This window comes from Athene noctua, chromosome 1 (genome assembly GCF_965140245.1).
Source record: "Athene noctua chromosome 1, bAthNoc1.hap1.1, whole genome shotgun sequence".
NCBI lineage: Eukaryota > Metazoa > Chordata > Aves > Strigiformes > Strigidae > Athene > Athene noctua.
Window position 1 is genome coordinate 100,101,529 of NC_134037.1, and position 25,975 is coordinate 100,127,503.

At 36.1% G+C, this 25,975-nt stretch overlaps 1 protein-coding gene across 2 annotated transcripts in view; it reads left to right on the forward strand.

Annotated features, from left to right (window-relative positions):
* The window catches only part of LRPPRC (leucine rich pentatricopeptide repeat containing), a 92,752-nt gene extending 70,288 nt beyond the window's left edge, over positions 1-22,464 (forward strand). For both annotated transcript variants that reach the window (XM_074897099.1, XM_074897100.1), the window contains exons 30-38: positions 2,802-2,925; positions 6,580-6,668; positions 10,019-10,223; positions 12,432-12,571; positions 12,734-12,849; positions 15,304-15,375; positions 16,834-16,918; positions 20,536-20,678; positions 21,980-22,464. In XM_074897099.1, the coding sequence (XP_074753200.1) occupies positions 2,802-2,925; positions 6,580-6,668; positions 10,019-10,223; positions 12,432-12,571; positions 12,734-12,849; positions 15,304-15,375; positions 16,834-16,918; positions 20,536-20,678; positions 21,980-22,036 (1,031 nt within the window). In that variant the 3' untranslated portion in view covers positions 22,037-22,464. The remainder of the gene's footprint in view (positions 1-2,801; positions 2,926-6,579; positions 6,669-10,018; positions 10,224-12,431; positions 12,572-12,733; positions 12,850-15,303; positions 15,376-16,833; positions 16,919-20,535; positions 20,679-21,979) is intronic.
* Positions 22,465-25,975: the final 3,511 nt, after the last annotated feature.

The window sequence follows — 25,975 nt, forward strand, 5'->3', positions numbered from 1 at the left end:
CCTAGAAAAGTGTCATGTGCCTCTGATACCATAAATCAAGTGGAAAGCGGGAGGAAACTAAATATGCCTTGGACCTTGCAGGGAGACTAGTTTAAAACAAAAATGTAAAACGTAACAGCTAACAGTCTATGATGATATTTGATATTGAATGTATCGGTGAATTATCCCTGCAGATTTTTTTATTTAAAGGTGCAGTATTTGAGAGGATGTGGCCTAGAGCTATTAAGGGAAACAAGACAAATGTTGAGAAACGGGTCTCTTAGTTTTCATAGGTTTGTTTTAAGACAAAGTTGTTGCTTTTATATAACAGTATAATGGAATTTTGATGTGAATGTAATAGGGGAGAATATAACTTTTTATCAATGCCAGCTTTCTGATAGAAGAAAGATCAACTTAATCTAGTTATGTAACTAATTTCATTAATTTATCATCTCTGACATCAATGTCTTTTGAAAATCTATTCTTTGAAGTCCATGATTTATGCAAAGTCATATTTTCATTTTTATCTTGATTCATCAGTGTGAGAACTTGACTCTAGGGAGTCATGTTACACATATCCCAAACAGTTGCAGTTGCTGAAACAACTTTGACTGTCTTGAGAACTGAAACTTTTTTGGCAAGTTGTCACTTTTCTAACAAATCTTTCTACTTGAAATAGCTAGTGTAACACAATATGATTTTGAAACCAAGAACTTTCTCTTTTGAATGCTAATATAATTCATTAATTTTAAATGCTATCTGAAGGTGTAATAAGCTAATAATACCCAATCAGGCATATGTCTCAAGACTCATCTAGGCACAATAAAGTTAAGAAAATAATCTGAATAGGATAATCATTCTGGGGTCGGAACTGACATACACAAGAAAACATCCTAGAACACAAAACCAAAACTGATACAAAGATTTTTAGTTTTTCATTGAACTAGTCATTACAAAAAAGATTTAAATACATTTCTTTGTAGAAATAGTTCTTACATTTTGTGAACTATGATATATGATAGTAACATATGCTTGACATCATGTTCACTGGTGGCAAGGTCCATTTCTGTACCCAATCAGTGGAAAGCAATATTCAAACACAGGGTGAAATCCTCGTTTAGTCTGAAGACAGCAAAGCTTTTTGTAGGAGTCTTCAAACATAAGGATTTTTTGCTTTAAAAACTAGAATTTAAACAGGCTTTCAAAAGCAGAAAGAACAAGCCTATTACAAGTCAGCTCAGCTACATTTTTGTAAATAGTTAGTTGTAACAGATTATACCAGTGAAAGGGGTTTTGTTATTGTTGAATGTGATTGCTAGTCTACTGGTACCTCAGATTTCAGAAGAGTAGAAGAAAAAATGTCTTCCTACTGAATATAAGTGTGAACACTTTATGAATGCTGGTGTTCAGCATCTGAGCAGGCAAGAGAGTTCAGCACATTGCAACAGGCCAGGCTTTAACCTCAGACCTGTAAGTAAATGTGGTGAAGGATTTCCAAGACTGTGTCATCCTGTTGTTATGTTTGTCTTTTGGTTGACAATGCAATCACTGTTGTAATGTCAGACATCAGTCATATTCTCTCTCCATCTCCCTCATGTCTTTCTGTCTCTCTTGTCTACATGAAGCTCACATACACAGAAGTGGATTTAATTTTTACTGTGATATTTTTATCTTTTATTGCTGTTCATATATATATATATATTTTTAATGTATCTCCAAGTGTCCAAAGTAGATTATAGATGGCAATGTTAATTCTAATTAGTAACTCAGTGAAAGAGTTATGCATAGTCTTTTTTTTACCTACATTTCAGGAAGTTTTTATGTATACTCTTTGGTTGAAGAAGTTTAAGATTCAAACCAAAACGCACACCAGCAGTTTTGGTTTGAGGAATGCCAGCTTAAAATTCCACAACACATTATAGTCAGTGCTGTTAGTGTGACACTTCTTCTGATAGTAAGATTCAAATGAGTTGTCTTCATCTTTACTTTCAAAGCAGAAAAAAGCTCAATGCTTAGCTGTGAAATTTGTAGTGATAGTCCAAGTATTTCTGAAAAGTTTTAAAGGTTATTCTGGCTATTGATTTGAATTAGCAAAGCGATGTTCTTTTGAGTTTCATTAAATGAAACTTAAAATCACATGTAAAAGATTTTTGTGGTTCTTAACACAGCTTTCTAGCGTATGTTACAGCATGGATGGCAGTTCTAGCTGCATGTTTATAGCTGCATAATCTTGTTTCAGAAAAATAAATGACTGAAAAGTGTGCTTATCATTTTTTCCCCCTTTTTGGTAACATCTTTTCATACACTGACAGTTATTGTGAATGCATGAAATAAAACTGTTAATCAGTCAAACAAATGCAGCGTAGTTTACTTGTTAAATATCTGTATATTTGTAAATTGTATGTTTTGTATAAATCTTGTCGTAGCCAAATAATTTGATCTCCCCATATTGGAATCACCTCCTATATTATTTGTTAAACGCTGTTGTGATAATGCACCAGACACTGTAACTATATACCCCAGCATTAGGTGTTGCTTTAATAATCCTGAGTCTTCCCCTTCTAACCAGCTGTGGTTTTTAATCAACAGCCACATACAGAAAAAGAGCAGTAGCAAACTTTTTGTTCTGTGGAGGTATTTATCAATTGATTGTTGTGTGGAAGGAGTTTTGAACAAGCTTGTGACCAACACCTTTAGCCTCAAAGATGTAAGCAAAGATCAGTAGATTTAAGATGGACCTTTTCAATGAATAGGTTGATTTTTCTCTGTGATCGACATCATCACAATATGACATTTCGTCTTTTTTTGTTGTTCTTTTTTAGAGGCCTACAATATTTTCCTCAAAATGCAAGGGAAGAATGAGTTTCATCATCGTTCTTATGACATCCTTATAAAAGCGTTATTAATGCAGAATTGTCTTGAAGAAGCCATTGAAGTGAAACACGCGTAAGGTTTTTCTGTGTTTTGGGGTTTTTCATTGGGTGGGAGGGGTGGTTTTAAATACTGTCTGGATCATTTTCATGTGAGTCCTTATTTTTCAACAGAAAAACGGGTCATGACTGGTAATTGGGAGCTGTGGTAAGAAATACACCAGTATTTCATAGGGCAATATGCTAGAGTGACAGTATGTATTGCTAATAACTCATTTCAACTAACAGTATCAAGAAATGTACTTGGCATCAGAACTGGAAGTCTACTCTTCTGGCAGTCTGCCTTTTGTTCTTTAGAGCAATATCCAAACAGACAAGATTCCTTTTCTGAACTGCCTGTGAGTCTTCCCCTCAGTGCCCATCCCTGCTGCTTTCCTACTGTACCCACATTACCTGGCAGCTGGCTGTCTGCCAAATGCAAAATGGTACGTTTGACTGTGATGCCAGCCGCTAGGAAATGACCATAAACCTTAGATTCAACTCTTATAGTTCTGAAATAAAACCAACCTGCTGTCCTGTATTTTTAGAATCACCAGAATTGAATTAACCTTTAGAGAGTTGTATGGTATACCACTCACTTTAATTATTGCCTGTAATGTGTGTTCTGGTCACATTATAGGCTTCAGAGTAGAAGTGTTACTACTCATCAGTGTAGAGGTAAGAACAACAAAAATAAAAACCAAAAATTTAAGTAATTTAAGTTTTTCAGTTTCTTCAGCTTCTTCAGCTATAACAAGCACAGTGGTTGTCATCATGTGTGTTCTCTGAATGAATACGGTGAATTTGAAAGTGCCTGTAGGTAACTCACATGATGCACAGAGCACTATAAAAATCTAATAATTTTGAGTCAACTTAGGTTTTGATGTTCAGGAACAGTATAGTGTCACGTGATGTTTATTATTTTCATGTTTTCTTTAAGTGTTTAGACCAAAGAAATATCTTTTAATTGAAAAAGTATTCGAGTACTACATTCAGAAGAATAGATGTTTTTTCAAATAGGTTTTGGTAACTGGGCCTTATGATAAGGAGTGTTTGTGCTGGATGGCTTATGTCAAGAAAAAACTAAAACAGTTTATCAGATTAAGGTCCCTGAATTGGAAGTAACTGGTAAATCTTTGTGAATAGAAGATGAAAAGGGCATATCTTAGAAGTAAAAGAATGTTGATAAAATTTAGGTGGTGTGTTAAACATTTCCAGAAAATATTCATGTATTTAAAGATGTATTGAAAGTTTCTTCGGGGAAGAAATTTGAAACTTTCTACCGAAGATTTGTACATGCATTGACTGCTTCCCTGCTTCACAGCTCAAACACACTTGTAAGGAAGATGCATAAAGTATTGCATGTTATCAGGAATACTTTGCAGAATGGAAGAGCTGAAAGAACATGGTGGCTTGTTCCTAGTATTTTCATGATTCAGAATTCCCGCTTTAGATAAGTGTTTTAGTATGTAAATTCAAAATGGCAGGGGAAAAAAAGGAACAAAAAATTTTAAACACTAAAAAAGTTGAAAGGACTAACCCCTCTGAACCTTGAGATTCTTAGGAAAAAACAAAAATGGGATTTAATAAGAGGTTCTGTTCTTGGTCACTGGCCAAAGCCAACCATCATCATAACCCCTGTGCTTTTCAGAACTCTTGTACTGCCAAATAATGACATTCTAAGAAGCCTGTAACAGCTCACTGTTCCATCAAGACAGAAAATGCTTCATATTGGCAATGTTAATGGTGTTTATCTGTGTATCTTTTTTCTAGTAACAAAATGATGTTTACATTAAGCATTTCCAAAAGTCTGTAAGTTTTAAATTGTTCGCTGAAATAGAGAAAGTGATTGTGTGTCTATCCATGGTTGAGGAATAGCAAATCTGTGTGTTTCGCACACATTTCTGCATGCTTGACAATTTTTCCAACCTTATGTTACAAAGAGATTGCTCCTGCAAAGCCTAAATGTGTGCAGTGGCCTGAAACCTGTGCAACTCCTAATATTTTCATAAAATACAGGAAAGCTATCTTCACGTATTTAAGCTGACATCTTTTTCTTTTTACTCTGCTTGAAGCCAAATTTGAAATTTAAATAATATTTAGAAAGCCTTACTATGAGCATTAGCATAGGCAACAAAATAAGTATTTTATTTTATTTTTTAGAAGGTCAAATAATTTTAAAACTTCCCTCCTGTCACCAGAATGGAGAAACTTCCATGAAACAGTGATGTAGTAGAAGGAATTGCACTCCTACTACGCATTTGGAAAAAACAACCAACCACCAACCCAGAAGGTTACTGATCTGTTGGTCAACCCAATTGCTTTGCATTCTAGCACTGTTTTGAGGAATATTTACAGCATTTAGTCCAAGAATTTTTAAATAGAAATTTAGGAGTATTGGAATGATGGATTAGTTCTGTAATAGTAGCTAACATCTATTTAATCACACTAAAGATTGGAAGATTGGAGAAAGTAAATCCTTTGTTATATGTAATTTAAAGTCTCATGCATGAATTGTTGACTTAAGGGCTTTGACAGATGGGACAAAGGGGAAAAAAAAGGCGGAACTGAGCAGTGGGTGCTTAGGCAGGGATTAAGAGGATTGGTTGGGAGAGTAAGAAAATCCCGAGTCCAGTGACTGCACTTGTGAGCCTGGGAGGCTGAAAGTGACTGAGAGGATAGTCATATTGTGTGCACTGTGAAGGATTTTCTTGGGATTGAGGAGAATAATTTAGCAATGACCCTGCTTACCTCCCAATCCGCTCAGCCTCTAAGTTCAAGTAGGTAGGCTGCTCAGTTGTTTGCCACAAGATGATCAGTGAGGTTTATCTTGATTGTTGATATGGTAAATGGCAATGCCCCCCTTTTCTGTGTGGAGATTTTGTAATCTAGAAATGAACATTTGTAAAGTTATCCTTCTGTATTAAAAATACGGCGCTCTGTTATTTAGGAACAGGAACATTTCGTAGTGTAAGATCAGTGTGATTGCTGGTTAGTCTCTTGACTAATTTCCAGAGTGTTAGAAAAGCTTTAGAAGTGTTATTAAAGTAAAGATTCTCTTTGCTATAGATACGTGAAGTTTTGTATTACAGGAGATGAAGAATTGATAGGCGAAATACAATTTTGACATGGCTAAGGCAGCAAATGTAGTATGTTCGCTTTAAAACCTGTATACATCTAGATGACAGAAATTTGAAAATTAATCAACCAAATGATATGGTGTTAGTTCATAATATGCTTTAGTTTATGTTTAAAATATACAGTGCTGAAAATAAATGTTTCATTTTTATTGCTGAAAGAATAGTTTTATATTTTATAATTATGGTGACTATTGAAAAAAGAAGAAAAAGTATCCAGCTTAGGATACAACAGAACAATGCAGGGCATGCAGTTATTTTAGTCATCTAATATGTCAGCATTCAAGAATCTGAACCGATTGTTTAAAAAAAATCTTGTACTTTGTTTCTTTTGTTGCTCACTTCCAACTTTGTCATCTGTCAGAATGCAAAAAAAAATTATCCTTCTATAACCATTGACAGGATAACACAAAAGCTGTCTCCAGGTCGATATTTTGCAGCAATATTTTTAACATACGAACAGTAGTTTTTATAATTTCACCTTGGTGCTCAACCATTTATTATCGTATCAGAAGCATGTCAGTAATTCCTTTCTAAATGTCTGCTTCTTTTAGTGCTGAGACCCACATCAAGGGCTTCACACTGAACAGTGCTGCCAGCAGCCTCCTCATCATATCGCAAGTTAGGCGGGATTATTTGAAAGGTATGTCACAATGCTTGACCTTTACGTCACATTAATGCCTCTGCAGATTTTTCTTGTAACGCCCTTCGAATACTTGGATAAAGGAGTCCATTTAGCAAATTACCTGCTTATCAAGAGCCTTTTGTGGTAGCTGAGAGACGTAAATTACTGTACATGCATTTATAATACAGCTTGAATATGAATGTACTTGTCATTTGACCACTTAGTCCAGTTTCCATTCCATTTAACACAAGATGGGTTTTCTTAAGATGAATCACAGCTCTTCAGACATGCAAAATTTGTGCTCCAGAACGAGAGAAAGTACAGGCTTTCAAGTGCGTTAAAATTCACAGCACAAGTCATTTTGCTTTGGAAATTAACATACTTTAGAGCATCTGAAACAATTCCCAGCAGTTGTTTCTTGCATATTGTGTTGGTTGTGTGAGATACCAGATGAGTTAAATTGACTGTTAAATGTGCATGATTGTGCACTAAATGATTATAATATTGATTTAAAAACTTAATCAAATACTTTTTAATAGTTCTCAATACCAACAGTAACAAAATACTCAGTTTGGTTTTCGTTTTTAAGATAACAGTGATGATAGAGAAGAAAATGGTGGCTGAAGAGTATGTCAGGGTACCCAACAAGATGGTGGATAAAGTTTACAGTTGTGTTAGTTTAATTCTCAGCGTTGGTTGTTTTGCAGCCTAGAGTTCAGCTCCACGGTGTTATTTAAATTGTGCTGTAGAACTCTCGTTAGAAAGGAGAACTCTGCAAGCACATAGTTTTACATGCAGTGGTGTGTCTTTTATCCCTATGGAAGTGTAACCACACTGTTAATGCATATTTTTGTCAGTACCTTTAAGCATTAAAGCAGCTAGGTATGAAGAAAATGTGTTACACTGAGCTGGGTTTTACTTTAATACCAGAAAGCATACCAGAAAAACCATTTTTGATTCAGCCATCAGTTAATTTTATTTTTTTCCATTGTGTGTAGTAGCCCATAAAATACTCGTAAAATGAGCATTTAGGTGCAGCTTCTCACTTGTACTCTTCCCTGCAAACTTGTCGTCTTTCAAATACCTTCCCCATTCAGTCTCCAGTCTGGCATCATTGCTAGGTGTCATTGACTGAAGTATTTGTGGTGAATGCAATTGCTTCTCTTGCTTTTGTCCAGTCTTAAGTTTTCGCAGCTTTCAAAGCCTTCACCTGACTTTATTAAGGTCTAGTTTTACCTAATTTTATTTTAATAATTTTTCTGCTTTTTTTTTGCCCAGTGTGCCATGAAGTTTTGCCAGTTCTTCCTAAATATTACACACCAAAAATCTTTCCTTCAGAACATCACTGATGATTATATATTCTGCCAATCTCTTGCGCTAACTACATGATTTCTTTTTAGCCGGCGTGCTAAATTCTCTGCACATCAACCCTCTCCCCTGCTGTACTCTAAAAGTGAAACAATACAAAGTTTCTTAAGAAGTCTGTGGAATTACATTCCTTTGCAAAATTATGTTTTCCTTTATCTTGTGCATTGATCAGGCTTTACTTTGTTAATTTAATTGAATAGTCAGACTTGATCCTTGTTTGTATTTTAAGTTGGAAGATACTGCTTCTCTTTTTGTAAGTGAAGCCTTGAAAATGCCAACTGTAATATTTCAACTATATGGGTAATTTTCTGAGGCTCACAGTTTACCAAATAAACTTTTGGGCATGGTCTTTTTGTAGTGTTGGTGAGCTCAATTTGACCTACATTCTCTGATGGCTTTCACTTGAGTAAAACTTGCTTGCTTTAGCACTTCCTCATACAGTTCACCATCATTCTTTGCTGTGTAATGTGGTACAGTTAGAAGTTTTTATGTAGGTCCCTAAATATACTTGTAAAAGCTCTTGTATCTTCTAGCAAGAACTTGGTAAAATCCAGATAACTGGGTCAGAGCTTGAGTTTCATGATAGAGAATTTTCAGAGTTTATAGGAAAGCCTTTTAAAAGATAAATGATTGGTTTTCACAAGCACATAGTTACCTGCTTTTAAGTACTGAAAAATCAAAGGATGAAATTACTGAATTCATATTAGTAGTAATGAGTACTTTTGCATAAGGAGAAAAAAACAAAGATGCCAGCAGAATTATCCAGTATGCTACTAGTACATACTTTCTTGCAGTAGTGCTGCACACATGAAACGTTGAAATCTTTCTCTGTCCTAGCTTTTGAGAAGTCTGGTCGTGCCCGGTGCAAAAGGGAAGTCCACACTTACAGTCAGGAGAGATTGAATTTGGCATGTGTTTTAAGTTTGTTTTTTAAATTTTAGGTATCTTGCCCCAGCGTATTGCTCCTTTTTTTCCCTAAAAAGAAAGGGTTGTGGGGGAAGTGGAGGGAGGCTGTGCAGGAAGAGAATTTGCTGTGAAGGAAGGGTAGGCTTACAGGATGTTTCTTCTTCCTCACTTGTAATATTTGGTTTCTGCAGTACCTGCATATTGAATTGGAAATGTTAATGCTGTGGAGTTCAAGTGGGTGTATATTATTTTAGAAGTGTTATCCCTTGGTATTATAATTATTATCTGTGATTAATCCTGCCTATGCTAGTAAGGAGTAAGAGATTTTTACCAGAGGGACATGTCTTTCTGTGTGTGTTTGCTCATGTATAATGTAAATTGACAAGAATTCTGCTTAGAGAAATGAGGGTGACTTCATCTGCCGTGGGTTTGGTGAATTTGTGGCAGGTGAACAGGAGGTTGATTTTGTGTGGTTTTAACATAGGTAATTGATATAATTTCAGGAGTTCTTGAGGTAACTGTCCAGATTTGAGTTTAATTTTGGTCTGGTATGGAGACTTGTGTCCCATGTTGTTATTTAAAAATTAGATGTTGGTAAACAAAGTTTTGGTGCACCATAAAGAGACAAATCTGAATACTAGACTTTAGCAGTTTCAATAACGAATTACATTTTTAAACTATATTTGTTAAGTATGCAACAGTTTTGTTTTTTAGTAAAGAAAATTGATTTTAGTTTGGAGAAAAAACAAGCTGAAAAGATCATTACTTTAAATTTAGCCATAAGGGAAGATATTTGTAAGACAGCTGCTTTTCTTGACCTGGATACCAAAATAAATTAATTATTAAAAGTATCTTAATACTTTTTATTGAGTAAATATTACATCATTTTAACCTGAATTACTGTTGAAAGTTTTTATTTGTGTGTGTATATATTCAAGTTAAAATTCACTATAGAAATTTTGGGGCTTAAATTCAGCAAGAGTATTACTTTCAGTACATGTTTTTAAAAGGGTAGAGTTAATGATACCAGCAGCATGGTTGCCTTCTGAACTAAAATCTGATTTCCTTTTCCCTTATTTCTTTACCATTGTTAGATGCCATGGCTGTTTTAAAAGGAATACTTGACAGTGGCTTCTTGCCTACTAGACCAGCAGTTACTGCGCTCGTTCAGGCTCTGGCAGAAAAAGGAGACCTAAAGAACCTGCAAGCACTTAAAAACATGCTGGAAGACATCACAAAATCAATTGGTGTACCTGCCTCACTAATTGCTAATGCTATTGCTTTGGCTCATACTAAAAAGTAAGTATTTCTAGCACTAGTATATGTAATTCATTTATGCAGATTAGTGGGAACTCACTTGCATTATCTATTTCATTCTGGTTCTGTTCTTACAGTGTCCTAGATATTAGAATTCTGGTCAAGCTGAGCAGTGTGCTGTGCAGTTTTGTTCTGGTATTGTTTCCCAAACACATTTGGAGTTGAAAATAATTTATTGAAATACAGGGGTATGAAGCATTTGGGAGAGTACAAGGTCTTGTCTGGTGCTGTATTTTGGCTTTGATACATTTCTTCTAATGTATTACACCTCATGTAAAGTGTTCTCCTTGGTGTTAGATCAAAACCCCTATGAAATCTGAACATAAAATTGAATGACTTTATCAATATACATATAAAAAATCCTGGACCTTAGTTCCGATGGATTATGCATATAATACTTATTTGGAAACAACAATCTGCTACCTGCTCCAGTCGTTGACATCACAAAATATTATTGTGTTTACCCTCAAAATGTGAAAGCCAGACATATATCTGTGGAGCGGTTTTGTATTATTTTGTCACAATTTTTAAAAATAGGCTGCTATGCTGTTTTAGGTCACTGTTTTGATCATGATAATTATCCCCATGCTTTGAGTATCCTTTGATTCAGCAGTTTAATTCAGTATCATGTTCTGCCCAGCATTTTTGTTTTAGTTAATACGTTGGTTCTGTGCTAATTTATCCTTTGTATAAAGTTGAATGGGAGAAGCACTTCTGGGGGAAAGGGCCTACTATGAACTTCTCAAATATGATTTGCAGGAACCATTCTTCAGGAATCCTATATACTCTGTTATTTTATTTCACACTGGTTTCATCAGGTAGAGCTCCTGTGACTAACTCAGCAGGGAAGCTGTAGAACTGTGTAGTACATAACACATACCCAGTTGCCTCAGGCATTCCAGACCAGAGAGACTAGTCACTAAGGTGTTTGGAACAGCAACAGGACTTGAAGGAGAACTGTGCAAGCCAGTTCCAGTAGTGAGCTCACTGTATTTTCAGACACTGAAAAACAATGTCTATAAAGGACTGATGTTGTAAATAATTAGATCTGAGTGATCCCTGGCACACAGTTCTAGTGCATTGACTTTTGCCTAAATTAAATGCTCCAAATAGGAGAGACACTTCAGGATTTGTCTCCTAAGCTGCATATTTTCCTATATTTCTGTGTCATAAAAGTGTTGCAAAGTCATGCTATGTTCTTAGGATGTAGACTGGTGGCAAGAATAAATAAATAAATAAATTGCTGTATGCAGGCACAGGTTATTTAAGCAGTACCAACTTTTCCCATAACTTGGATGTGTGAGAAGACGCAACAGCAGCAGAAATAGTACGCACCTTATACATTCTTAAATACCTTGCAAGCTGTACCTTGAGAACAATGAAAAACAGATTCTTACACATATTTTAATACATGCTCATTTATTGGTAGATTCATGGTTTTGATATGTTTTTTAAAGCATGTTTCATAGCTTTCAAGTTTGTTGCATTTGTGCTTCATCTAAAAGCACTTACCGTGTTCCTATTTCTTTTTCAATTAAATTGAAAATTTAATTATTTTTCATTAAATTTTAAATTTTCAGTTAGATTATTTTTTAGAGTGGACTGTAAGAGATACTGTCATTTGAAATTTTCAGAATGCCAGAAGCAGAGTTTACACTTTGGTGAATGCTTCCTGCATTATTTCATTAGCATGCACTATACTTAAGCCATAAGATTAAAAGTGTTTAGACAAAGGTACTGACTCAGTGGCATTTAGTATTGTCTTTTGCATCCAAAAAGTCAGGCATGGCAAAAATGGGGTAAATAATTAACTGAATAGCATTAAAAAAACCTACTTGAGTTGCGTGCATTAATTATTCAGATACCTTCCATTAATGTTTTGATTTTGCCTTCTAGATTCACAGAACAGATTTTTCTGAAGCAGATAGCTGAACTCTTCTTTCTTAATGAGGACAAAAGTGTGTCAAAATTACTTAGGCTTTGTACAGGTTAAAGGTCATTATGGGTTAATTTATTCATTTGGTCATAAATGGTTTCACTTTTACAATATCTGAATGAAGTCATAGGTACTCAACCATTCCCAGGAAATATACAACCTTAATGTAGAAAACAGAAACTTAAATATCATTGTTTATTTAGGTTTTGAAATCTTGATTTCAGAAACTAAGCCAGTTCAATCTCTTCTCCTAGCAATGACCTTGATGCTGCTGTGGAATACCTTGAGCCTCTGCTTATCTCTGGTGCACAGAATCCTGATCAAGCTGTCAAAAGTATTTCCTATTTGTTAAGAAAGGTGTCTGAGGAAGGATTAGAACCAGCTTTTGAAAAATGTAAGTTAATTGCAATGATATTTAAATATTCTGACTAGACAGAAGTGTTATGAAAGAGCTATTACATGTAAAACCTGCTCGGTCAGCATAAATCATGCCTGTGAAGTTTACAAAAGTGGCTTTTCAATCAAAGATTTTCCTTATGTACCCATCATTTTGCAGTTGGTGTGATGGCAGAACGACTGGCCAGTCAGTTTGGAATTTACAGACCTGTCACAGATCTTTTCCTTCAATATGTCAGTGCAGACAGAGTGGATGATGCCAGATCGTTGATACAGGTAATGACATAACAAGAGAGCTACAGAAATGCTTAGAGCTCTTCAAAGGTTAACTGAGAAATTGTCAAAAAGAGGTGTTGTATAGCGTAGGCTAGTACTAGTATGCTTTTGAATTACAGTGTGAGTAGCACTGTCACAGTTTAGACTATTCCAAAGCATGAGCTGGTGCTTTTAGTACAAATAGTAGTAGCGGGTGCCAGTTGGAAGGTTTTGGTCTCCTAACAACCTGAAGGAAATACTTTCTCTATATTGTTGGAAATTCCATTCAAAGCAAATACTCTTTTGTAAGTTTTCTGCTAGACCTAGCAAGTGTTTCTTGCAAACCATTTCCTTGCAACTTCTCACATAATTTAAGTGCTGTAAACATAATATCTTACAACTGTGCAGTTTGCAAACCAGAAGTAAGCAATGCTTGCTTTTTGTGGACCTTATTTCACTTGGTTTCAGTAATACTGTATATGCTGTATTCAAGGTTTATTGAGAGCTGAATTTGCTTTCTATTCACTTGAGTGTCACAGATGCACTAAAAGACAAATGCTGGTCTCTGAGGCACAGTCTTAGCTGAGTTAGAGACCTTCAAGGGATTGAGACATCTGCATTCATGCTATTTGTACAGAGCTAAAGACAAAGCCGAGCCAGAGGTGGGATAAACTGTGGGTGGTGGGAGCTGCCCAAACAGGCTCACTCAGGGAGGCTCATCCCAGCAAGGTAGCAGTCCAGCCGTCACACCAGTTCTGCAGATGGTTCTGTGTGTGTAGGCTCCTGCCTAAGATTGAGGCCTCTTACCATCTCCTGGTGGTACACACTACTCATTTACTAGTTGCTAAGTATTTTAAGCTGCTACAGAAAAAGCTCTGCTTCATCTGTCGGATGTTTTATGATATTGCAAGACCATTTTTTGAGAAGAATGCATACCAACAAATACGTTCAATTACTTCTGCTACAGTATTTTTTGTATATTTGCTGCTCTGGAATATGACTTTATTTCTTTGCCTAACTGGTCTTCTGAGTATTAAATTAAAACGAGACTACAATTTTGATATAAAACCCTCTTGCTATATAGCATCAATATGCATCAAAATGCAAAAAACTCAAATTATGTTATTCTTCATTTTTTTGATTGCTCTTTGATTGAAATGAATGAAATTGAGTGAATAAAAAGTGGTTATGATTTCTTGCTTTTGTGATTATAGGGCGTTTTGCCTTTAAGTAAAATAGGCATGTTCTTAAAATTTTTCAAAACATGGAGTAATTTCCATTTATATATTCCTAAAAATTATTCCAACAGCATCCAACTATTGGAATTAAATTTATAGCTCAGTAGCATACTTGAAATAACGTTGTATACCCTATATCTTGGGGGAGAATTTCAAAATATTTCATGTTAAGTGAACATTCACAGGTAAGCTTGAGTTGAAACTACAGTGTGTATGAGAAACTGGTTTTTATGTGGTTCAGGAAAAACTTTCAGTCGTGTTAAATGTTCTTGACTGCTATTGTGGATCGAGTATTCTACTAATGGGTAACTAGAATCTAGTAATAATCATATAGTAATAGTAGTAATACACATACAGTACATTCATAACGGCATAAACCAAAAAGTCTTGTTTGCCTATGTCTAAAATATTAATTGGATGCAGTAAATTCATGGTATGTGTATTTTTACATGCACAGTATTCTCTTCCAGTGCATTTTGGTACTGATAAAATATCTTCCAACTTATAAAAAGTACTGTGCATTGTAAGAATTTTAAGACTAACACCTTTGAGGAACGTACACTAAAATACAGTCTTGTCTATTTTATTTTGCCCTTGTTTCTAAAGTAAGATAGATTTTTGATTTTTTTATCTGGTCTGTCTCAAACTTTTCTAAGTTCAACTTCTCTCTCTCTCAAACACTGTCTATTGCAGTGAAAGCCTTTTATAAAATAGAGAGATTGAAATCAGTCCTTTGTATGCGTAAGTGTAGGTAATTATACTTTAAAGAGAACTTGCTTTGTACATTTTAATTTTTATAAAGAAACGAGCAGTTATCTCCCTGACACCTTATTAAATGTATAATTAACCTTATGATCCCTAGCTCACTTGTGAATGCTTGGCAGTATAATTGGAGAGGAATAGTGTTTCTCTTTTTCATTCTTTTGCAGTCCTAAACCTCATTTTTGTGGTATGTTGAAGTATTAGTTTAATTCTTTCCCCTTTTGTTTTAAACAAACTTTGTATCTACCATTTTAAAAACAATGTTTGCCAAAACAGTGCACAAAATTAACTTGTTTCTTATGTTCAGTGGTGGCTTTTTTTTTTTTTCAAACTAATGGTCAATTATTTGCCTTGTAAATAGGTAATGTATTAGTGTATTATTTTAAACATCTGTAATTGGAATTTTTCACCTTAGTCATTTTGTTTGTCACTAGCCTACTCATGACTGCTGCACTAATTATTTCTTTTTCTTTAGAGATATGGTGCATCAGTTGAGAAGAGAGCTTTAGTGAGGTTTATGGCTAGATCAGCATCTAGACCTGGACAGGTACGATATTTTTTCATGTACATCATTGTATATGTAACAAAATACTATTTCATTGACCTTTGAAGTGTTTTGGATCTTGAACTTCACAGTTGACAAGCTTTATCAGGTTCCTCGGGGAGGGGGGAGGTTAATTTGCAGAGCTGGTTACATTTAAAGGAACAGTTTACTTTATGGAGCATGATGGAAAAGGAGGGTATAGTTTAATACTTTTCCATTGTTTCAGTAATTTCCTTCATTTTTGATGTTATACTTTGTCCTACAAACATTGTGCTTTAAATGTTTTACTGCACTATCCAGTTCAGTGTTGCAACCTGAAAGTACTTATTTTGTTGGCTGCATTGTATGAATACAAATGCAAGTTTAAACCTCAGCCTTTCTCTAATGATAAAATGCTTCTATGTTGACATTAGAAGACACATTTCTTATTTCTTGTTATGGTGATTTAGGCATGTATCTAGTTTGAGCATCTGCTTAGATTCTTGGCTTTGTGCTCGTTCCCTATAATTCGAAATGCTCTCATTTATGTGCCTGCTTTATTCCTGTTCCTCTCTTCCTCATAGTAGAAAGCAAAAAACAACCAACCAACCAAAAAAAAACCCACAAAAAAACCCCACCCCACCCAACACTGAATAATAACAAAAACACCCCAAAAACCACATACATGCATGCCAAGCCACATTGATTTCTCTTTCTTAGAGGAGCTGCATCAGGAGACAGTTAATACACAAATTAGAATAAATATGTTTCAAAGGAGGGAAAATGCACATTTATCTTTTGTGGAAATTTCCATTAAATATTCATAGATTAAAAGTTCTTCTGTTGAAGTGATGATAAATATGATGATAAACACCATCTTTTGGTGTCTATAGAAGAAATTAGAAAAAATGAAATTTTCCAGCTTTTCAAGTTGGAATTTTAAAAACACATGGAAGTTAGTAGTATGTGATAAAGTATTAATTTCTATAAACTCTTTCTAATTCAAAACCTGAGAGTTTTTGAAACTGGAATTGGAGGTTGAGGGGAAGGACGTTCCCGATTTAAGCATGTTAGTCAGTGATCTTACTTCTTTTAAGCACTGATCATAGCTACCACTGACCTCTAGGTCAGTGAAGGCTGCAGAGTGCTTTGCTTTTTTTTTTTTAATTGGTTGACATATTCTCATTAATACATTGATTGCTTCCTTCAAGAAAAATAGAAAAGGTAATGTTTAGGCTTCTTGAGTATGGATTTTAGTTCTTTGTTTAGTTTGTTTTATTTTGTGCCTGATTTGTTTGACTATTTTGTATCTGTATATGAAATTTTGGGAAGGAAATTATTTTGTCTGCTTTCAGTTGCACGGTACATTCCTTGTTATTTCACTTAAGAGATCTGGAATAATTATTCTAACTTTGGCAATTTCATTTTGTTCTTTAAGATTTGAAGTTAATGCTCTTTTTGTCTGTGCATTAAATTTTATAGGCAAAGAAGATTGAGACACTTCTAGAACTGATTCCTGAGCATCTAGATATGGAAATTGCATACCGTTACCTCATGAAATGTTATGGTAATTTACTGTCCTTGGAATAGTTTTTTAGCAAGAACTCTCGAGACATTAGGAAGGGTTGTGGAAACCCTTAGGAGGAGTAGGATCTACACTGTGTAACTTGCTTTACAGTTTGAGCCACAAAGAAGTGGGGTGTTTGGGGGTTTTATGTTTTAAGTCTGTTGTGCCTGTGTACTATCTTAGCTATTAGATTGGAAAAGGAGCCAACTGACCCAAGTCTTGAATCCTTTACAAACCAGGCTGGGTTAGATTAAAGGATACTCCTACAAGAGAGGTGAAGTGGAATAAAAAAGAATCCATCCTAACCCATGGAGAGAAATACTGTAGAAATGAGTGGCTTTTCAAATTAATCTAACTGTTTTCCCCGACACATGTAATATTGGTTCCTTTTATGTCTGTGTTTCAAAATCGTTAAGTGATGAGTTCTATGAGTAATGTGCAAGGACCTTATTGTTATTAGTGTAGATTCTTTGTACCTGTTTTAATTTAACCAAAGTTAATATTCCAGATGCCTTCATTTGGATTTACCTAAATAGTTGAAGTGTTAATCAGTTCTTATAGTTGAAGTCAGAGAGGAGCAGCTCTAAAAAACTCAAGTTATTTATTTAAGTATGCTTATTTGCAACACTCAGCCTTGAAAACCCAGGACATATAGCCCCTATGGCAACACTCCGTTGGAAGCCTGCATCTCTGTGCTGTAGTGTCCTTTGCCTGGTGTACTCTGATATGTTCCTCCAGTTTTATTACAGGGAGTAAATACTCTTCACACATGTATCACAAACAGAAAGGTATAATGACAGAAGCCCTTGTGCTTCAGTCTATCACAGAGGAGATAAATAGGAATAATTAGGTAAAAGACTTCAAACCCAAGTCCAAGGCATGGTGTTAAAGGAATATAAGCTATACTGTATTTGAATCAACTTGTGGAAGTTCTCATGATGTAGTATCTAACCTACCAAACTGACTTGCTTAGTAACATTCAAAACAGTAATCACTACCAAAATCATTTAGCCCCATAGTTTTATTCCCAGCAGGGGTAAGTTTTCCAACGTGTTTTTATAAAACCAAAAACCCACCCTTTTGTCACTAGCACTGTACCTGCTGCTTTAGACTGTCACTCGCCCTTTACTGCTTTTACCTCAGTAAAAATTCTGTAAATGAACTAATTAATTTTTCCAGTATACTTTCCAACTACATCATAGGACAACAATTTCATAAAGAGATTGCAGAGAATCAATCACTTGCTCTATTATACCAGAAACACTGGTTAGAGTGTATTCAACATGTGAAACCACGATGTATGTGAACAGATGGTTGCTGTAGTTTCTTTAGGCAGAGATGTAGGTGGCTTGTAGCAAGTTCTAGAGGAGGCATTCTGTACCAGCATGAAGAGTTTGAGCGGTTCTCAGGTTATTCTGTACAAGCATCTCACCTGTATGACACTTGGATTCCACTTCTGTATTAGGTAGAAGAATGCACATCCGTTACCTGATATCCTTTACCAGGGCTGGGCTGGATGAGTTGTACTAGGGTATCTCTGCATTTTCTATTGCATCTTTCTATTTTAGGGAAATAAGGTGTTGTCCTACTTTTAGGATATTCAGGGGTGCTTACTATATTCTGTCCCCACGCTGTATAACATGTACAGATCTGTACACATGAACAACAATTTAGCAACCTCTTCCCCTCATCCCCTCTCTTCCATTTTTTGATAATTTCTGCAGTGGCGTGTTAATTTCATTTGGCTGTTAAAATGATCATCAGCAAAATATTTAGCACAACTGAAATTTAGAAGGCTGTGCTTAGGTTGTGTTCTAGCCAAGAGGGCTAGAAATAAGATCTTTTCTTTAAAAGATTTTTTTTTCATTTTACAGTTAGTAAGCTTTTAAATATGATTTCTCATTATGGGCCAAGTCTAACCTTGTAGTATCACAATTTTCTAGAGAACAAATGATTCTTCTGTCAGATGCATTATTATTTTTAGTTAGAAAGTGGAATGAAAGATAACGGAGTATTATTACTACAATTGGTTGCTGTTGCTAGTTATCAAACTAAATGGGCAAATACAATGGTAATTGTTTATGTGTTTAGCAAAGATATAGTAGAACATAGATCAGAGCTGAAAGAAGCCTAATCTTGTATCAGACATCCGCAACTGAACAAATAAAGGTACGTATACTCCTTTCTTTGTCCTGAGATGTGATCAACTGCCAGGACTAGATTTCCTCCTCTAGTGAGATGCATAATTCTTTGCTGTACACCTTCTAGAAAAAAAGAAATATGTAAAATCACATTTGCATGGTCCATTAAATGCAATCTTAAGTATTAGCTCTTTTTTTTTTTCTTTTCCGTGCAATAAATACATCTATTTTAAATAAATAGCAAGTTGATGATTTCTATTAGGCTTTCCTTAAACCGTCACTTCGTGCAGTTTTTGCAGTAGCCTCCCACATCCAGAAAGGACCTCAGCCACTTGCCAGATGTGAGTGGAAAGCTTTTTCTCGTGAGAAAGGGACACAAGCTATCCATTTCTGCATCAGTAAAGGTCCTTTTCTTCAAGAACCATTGTTTTTGTAGCCCTTGTAGCTGTAGAGATGATGTTTCCAAACGTGAACAAGTAAGAACCTGAGGCAGCTGCCATACTGACGATGTTTGTGTTTTCCCAAGCAGCAAAGTGAATATAACTGGACATGATGGCTTCCTTGTTGTTCACAAGGTGTTAGGAACTGTTGTACTGCTTCTAGGACCCTGAGGACAACAGTAAAACTGTGAGGGTTCACTTCAGTTTCATCCCAATGCTTCTCAAGCAAATGTCTGAGCAACAGCAAAGTTTATGGTTAAGCATGAGTCACTGTGGGAGGAGTAGTTTCTCCCCTCTCCCACTTTAGAGGAAGGAGAAATACACTCTACTCTTCTACAGCTAGAAGTGAATAGTGCTTTAAATAAATGAAGAGTGGATTAGTTAAAACATGTTGCAGGGGATGGTGCCTCTTCTGGAATATCCAGAAAAATGTTATTGGTTACCTAAGCAGTTAAGATCTGTAATAGTGTTAGTGGGTCAGCAAAAATTTTCTCCCGCTCAGTAGGATGAAATGGGTTTTTCTTTGTGTTCTAAAATGACCATCTGACCTTTGTTTTACTTTGTTCCTTTAGGTTATAGTTTCAGTGTAGCCAGCACCTGGAACTGCAACAATATTTTCTCTTACTTAAGGCAACTACATTCTGTTACAGAGTTCTCACATCCTGAATTTGGGTGGTTTATGTTCTAGCTTTTGGTTTTAGTTTTTATCATTTACTTCAGACAGAGGCACATGGCTCTTGTCTCACATCCTAGAGTGGTGTGTTCTCACTGTGTGGCTCCTACTCCTTCCTGGTTCCAGCACATGCTTGAGGGAATTGATCGTCCAGCCTCAAAAAGGAAGGCTAGAATGGCTGTATGTTCTGTTCTCTTATGTGAATTGTGGATTTGAAGAATATCCAGAATATGTGGAATATTGTATATTAAAATATTTAGAATATGTTTTGGCATGTAGTAGGAATGTGTGACATCATGGAAACAGGTGAGAAGAGGAACACATAATCACTGGGGGATTTTTGGTTTTTATTTTTTTCCTTAGAATTGGATGGGGATGTTGCTTCTGTAAAGGCTGTGTATGAGAAAACAAAAACAAAGAACATACAGCTGCACGAGCTAACTCTGAAATCTTTAGCAGTTTTTCTGAAGAAAGTAGGAGAGCCTGTCCCTTTCACTGAACCCCCTGTGAGTATTTCCTAATTAAGAAATAGATCTGCAGAACTGTGTATGTTCAGTGTTATTAAAACAAATTGCGTGAATAATTATTTAGGGGTTAGATCTCTACAGAGACTTCTCAAAAGAGGTAATGTATGAAGTGCTGTGTTGTAGCAGCTATAGTAATCTTGTGTTGGATTTGACTTGAGGAAATAAAACCTCTTGAGGTTATGATATTTAAACTATGCGATACTTATCAGATACTCATCTACAGGTGTAACCTTTTTCAAGTGTACTTGGGGCATTTATCTAAGCAATTGAACTTTAAAAGGTTGTAGAATGTGTATTTCATTAACAATTAATGGGGTTTAGTTTTCATTAATTACCTGTTCTGTATCTAGTACAAGTTGCTGGTTTATTAGGATGGGATTTTAGAACTGTAGGAATTATTTTTCTACTGCAGTTTTGCTTCTAGCCTTGCCAACAGATATATGCAACTGTGCAAGTATGTCTTGTTGGAGGGTGACAAGTGGCATGACACTAAATCTGTCAAGACAGTAAATACTTTTTTCACATCATTCCTTTGACTAGTACTCTACCATTTTAGCAAAGCAGACTTTAAAGACTTACTTTGTTTTCCCTCTCTAAGCAAACTTTTTATTGCCATTTTCTAGCCACTTTTTATGTTCTAAAATAAGTGTTTTTCTAGAGTCCTGTAAAGACCTGATTATATGCTGTTTCTCCATGATAATTGTAATTTTCTTCTCTCATTTTGCAAAGAATTGGAGAAAAACTTGGCATAAAATATTTGGTTTAGCCCTTTACCAGCTGTGGAGTGTGTTCTGCAACCTTGACGTAATTTATAATCTGAATTTTTATTTGGACTGTGTAAATTTAAAACCTAGAATATCTGTTTCTTACATGTAGCTAGTGAAAATACGAGTGTTTTTTCAAAGTCACTGAAATGATTCATTTTCTGATTTCCCTGTTCGATTTTCCTCTAATGCAGCTTGGTCTTTAAAAGCATCTCATAATTTTTTTGACAGAATTGCAGATTGCAGTTAAAAAGTATTTTCATTTTTAAAATGAAATTGATTATATTATTGTATTTTGTAATAGAAGCTTCATTATGCATTTTTGGCAAGGTTTTCCTTTTCCTTTTATTCTCTCTCTCTGGTATTTCTCTTAATTATACAGACTTCAATACAGATCTAGTTTTGCATGACAGAGAATAATAGATTTTGCTTTTGTCAGGACATAAGACTTTGTTCAGAATTAGTAACTTTTCAGTTGAAACAATGTTGAACTTGTTTATTCCACTCTATTTATAGGAGACATTCAAGTTCTATGTGGAACAATTCAGGAAAAGAAGATTTGAAACATCATGAACAGACAGTCTTTTATGCTTTAGTTGTTTATGAAATTGTTTAAATATTACACTCAATAAAAATTTTAAAAAGCATGTTGCTCTGTGTAATTTTTAATGTAAATCTGTTTAAGCAGCACTTTGCGTAGCTGTAATGGATAGAAACATTCATTAATAGAGATGCTGTTAAAATTGCTAGTGAAATATCAAGGTGCAGCTTTCTAGGCTATTTCTGTTTTGATGTATGATCTGCTATAACCTGAACTGTGTTGTGGCTCTTGTTGATTCACCAAATACATGTATATCAAGAAAGTTGCTGGAGGGGTATGTAACTAACTTAAGCAAACTGTCTTATCCTTTGTTGTTCTTTGCCCAGTCAATGTACTTTGGGGTGAAAGCAGAAGGGTAAAGAATCTGTATCTGCACAGAAAATAAACACATCTTTTTTTAGATTTCTCCTAAATGTACTTTTCTTGTGTTAAGTATCTCATTAAGGCATTTGAATATTATAGGTAAAGGCAAAATACTTTTTGCACTAGCTCATGTGTTGTAGTTTTATAGCATCTTTAATTCATTCTCATAACTGTTAGTCCCATTAATTTTGTGGATACAAGAACTGCATATCCATGAAAATACCCCTTTTAAACAAAGCAATGCCTGTTATTTGCAGGGGTAGCAGTTTTTACTTGCTGGGAGGCTGGTGGGCATGCTTTATTTGTGTATTGTGGGAGTAAACCTACTCTGTGATGTTGTACGGTCCAGAGATGTGGAATCATGAAAATAAGTTACTTATAAATTACAAAGATGAAAGAATACATAGAAAATGCATCCATTATCTCTGTGAATAATGATGGAAACTCGGAAATGTGCACATTGGTATAACAAATGGAGTACGGTGCCTACACAGTACTTCAAACAGGTTTTAATGAAATGAAAGCTTGTTTCTGTGCATTTAATAACTTTGTGTATTAATCTGCACGTTTTCAGTTAGTTAACCTTATCTTTCTTGGGTTTTCCCACATAGGCAAAACTGGTAATTAAAAACTCATGTGTGCACGCAAGGTTTTGGTGAAATTTTGAAAGACACGTACCACAGTAATCTGAATATGTCAGAGTTAGAAAGAAATTTGGACCTAATTTTTTGCAGTAAAATTTCCCGTTAACTAGTATATTTACAAATACACAGAAAATTTCAGCTCCAGTTAAAATGGGGTATAACTAATCAGGGGCTGAGGAGAGGTAAATTTGTTTTCCAAACAAACTGGATGAATCCTATCTGTGTGTGTCTGCTCCATTGGTGGTGTGGTTTTACAATGACCTTCATTACTTCACACGCGTAGACTCGACAACAGACTGCACCTACGTGGCTCTAACTGTCTGGCACCCTTTGTTCCTGGGTTGTCAAGATAAGGCATTAACATTTGAAATTTCATTCATAGCCTAATGGTTGTGTGCCCTATCTGAAAGCAAGCCTAGGCAGTACTCGGTTTATTTCATTTCACAAATGGAGATGTTTCTTTTTTCTACAGCTACAGCTACATTACATGTGTTTCAGTGTAATAGCAGCATAATTGAAGACTGGGTCAACTAGTTGGTGACCCTTTCTCTAGTGCCACAGCTCTTGTTTTTAGAGGTCACCTCGTGAATCTCTGTTTCACAGCGGTAGCTGTGTTCCAGTAAGTGGAGTCACATCTGAGCGTAACTGGGGACAATGGGCCTGCATGCTTTTCGAGCTAAGCTGGCCGCTGGGATGAGAATATTACTTTAAGCAAACACCAGGTTATCGCAGAGGAAGCTAACAGATCTTAACTACCTTTTTGACAAGGAGGTGGAATCTCAGGTGGTCGACGGACCAGATGCAGTTGGTTGTCAGGTGTTGCATCTGTCACGAGCCTGTTCAGTGATACCGGCGGGTTGTGCTTGCTGGCTGCTGCTTTCCAAGGCAGAAAAGCAGCACATGGCGCTGCAGCCAGAGGCGTGGCTGCCTCTTGCCCATCCACGAGGTCTGACTGTGCAGCATTCCTACTAGTTAGCATCTACACATTCTCCTGCTAGCTGGTTTGACTTGAACTCTAACAGAATAATGCCCTATAATTTAATAGTTGCAATTGTGGAAATGGAAAGTAAATTTGATAGCCTGTAACTGAAGAACGTGAATTAAATGGGTTTTAGCTTTGAAACTGCCTTTTGAGTGATCTCGTGGGAAGTTAGGGGTTGAATGAGCCAGCGGCTGAGCTGATGTTTAATCAGTGAGGCGCTGCAGGAGCATGAGACCAGGCAGTACCAGGGTTTTGTGGCAGCAATGAGAGGGTAATGGGCAAAGGTGCACGCTTGTCATTTGGGATCACGCTGCAATAGCCTGGGCCCATGGAGCCTGGAGGCAGAGATGGGAAGGCAGAGGTTATTCAAAAGATAGATAAAGGCTGCCACTGTGTGATGATACTTCTGATTTTCTGTTCTAGTAAATGTTTCATGTACAAATAAGGAATGATTACACGGAGGAGAGCAATCTCTCCTGTCTTTAAAATGTGGGACAATGAGGGATTTGTGCCACTCACGGACACAATCATCTCGTTCTGAAACGAGGTTATACCAGGAAGGTTTTGCAGAGTCGGCATTTGTGCCGACTCCTCTAGAATACGCTTGAAATGATAATATTTCTTGTGCATTGGTGTGCTGAGGCTCAGCCATTTCAAGCATGAACAGAAATGCTGTTCAGAAGGTTAGTGTTTCTTCACCAAATAGGCGGTTTCATTTATTTTTTTCTTTATATTTAAAGAAAGAAACCTGGAAGTTGACAAAATGCAGAATGGCAGTCTTGCAAACTTGTCATGGCAATTTATTAGTCCAGATACCAAACGTACTCTGTCACACTGACCATAGCACACACCCTTTTAAAGCAGAAAAGAATTATTTGCCACCGGCTAGCAGATAACTGGGACTGTGCAAGATCCAAACCAGGTGCGGTGTCCATGAGATAGGAGCACGCTTTTCCAGAGGCCTTGTGGGAAGATGAGAGTGTGCTGACATGAAATGACCTGACATGTTACTGTAAAAAGCAAATTGTGGGAGCGTGTATGTGTTTGCATAATAGTGCGTCTTGATTGGGGTTGAGAGGACTGGAGAAAGCTTGCTGCTTGAATTCAGATGGCTTAATCTCACTTCTGTGCCCTGTGCCACATTATGGATTTTCCTTCCCCCACTCCCCTTGGGGCAGGGGGAGGAGGATGCTTTTTAGGTTTTGCCCTCAACATGGGAAAAGTTTCCTTGTTAGCTACCAGTGTAGTCATTTTGCAGCATGATAATTACATGCTGTAGTTCTATCCTTATCTACTAAAACAGTTCGTTCAACTCATTGTCTCCTGGGACCCTTTTCTGTAGCAAGAAATGTAGCTTGTAGCTGTCTTTAGACTTTCTTAATGTGTACCCACTGTTGAAAATGGAGTACCTGAATGGATCGTGTCTTTGGCAGTGACAGCTCGGAAGGTTTTTATAGATTGAATGCCTGAGTCAGCAGGATTCCAGCTGCAGATTACAGTAACAGGAGGATCATAATAGTGAAGGTAGGATCACAAGTACACATATTGGCAGAGAAGTAGACTGGAAGCGTGTTCACCAGAGTACTACCATATATATTGCTCTTAAGAAACGTTTGATGCTTCTGGATTCCCCAGAAACAAACACAGCAGAGGAGGAAGTGACAAAAGTGGTGGATGTGACCAGGAGGTCGTGTTGTTCAATGTGGGAATCGGCATATAGAAGAAATGTCCAATTTCCTGCACCAGTATATTGTTGCTGTAAAGGTAAAAATAGCGAGTGTGTAAGAACAAGCTGAGACTGTAATTGGATTTAGCCTTCTATAGCAAAGATTTCTCTGCATTTCTTAAAATTTATTCTCAGAATTTCTGTATAAAGTCAACTACAAAAAGATACTTCCTTCCCAGAATGGATGCAGTCTCTA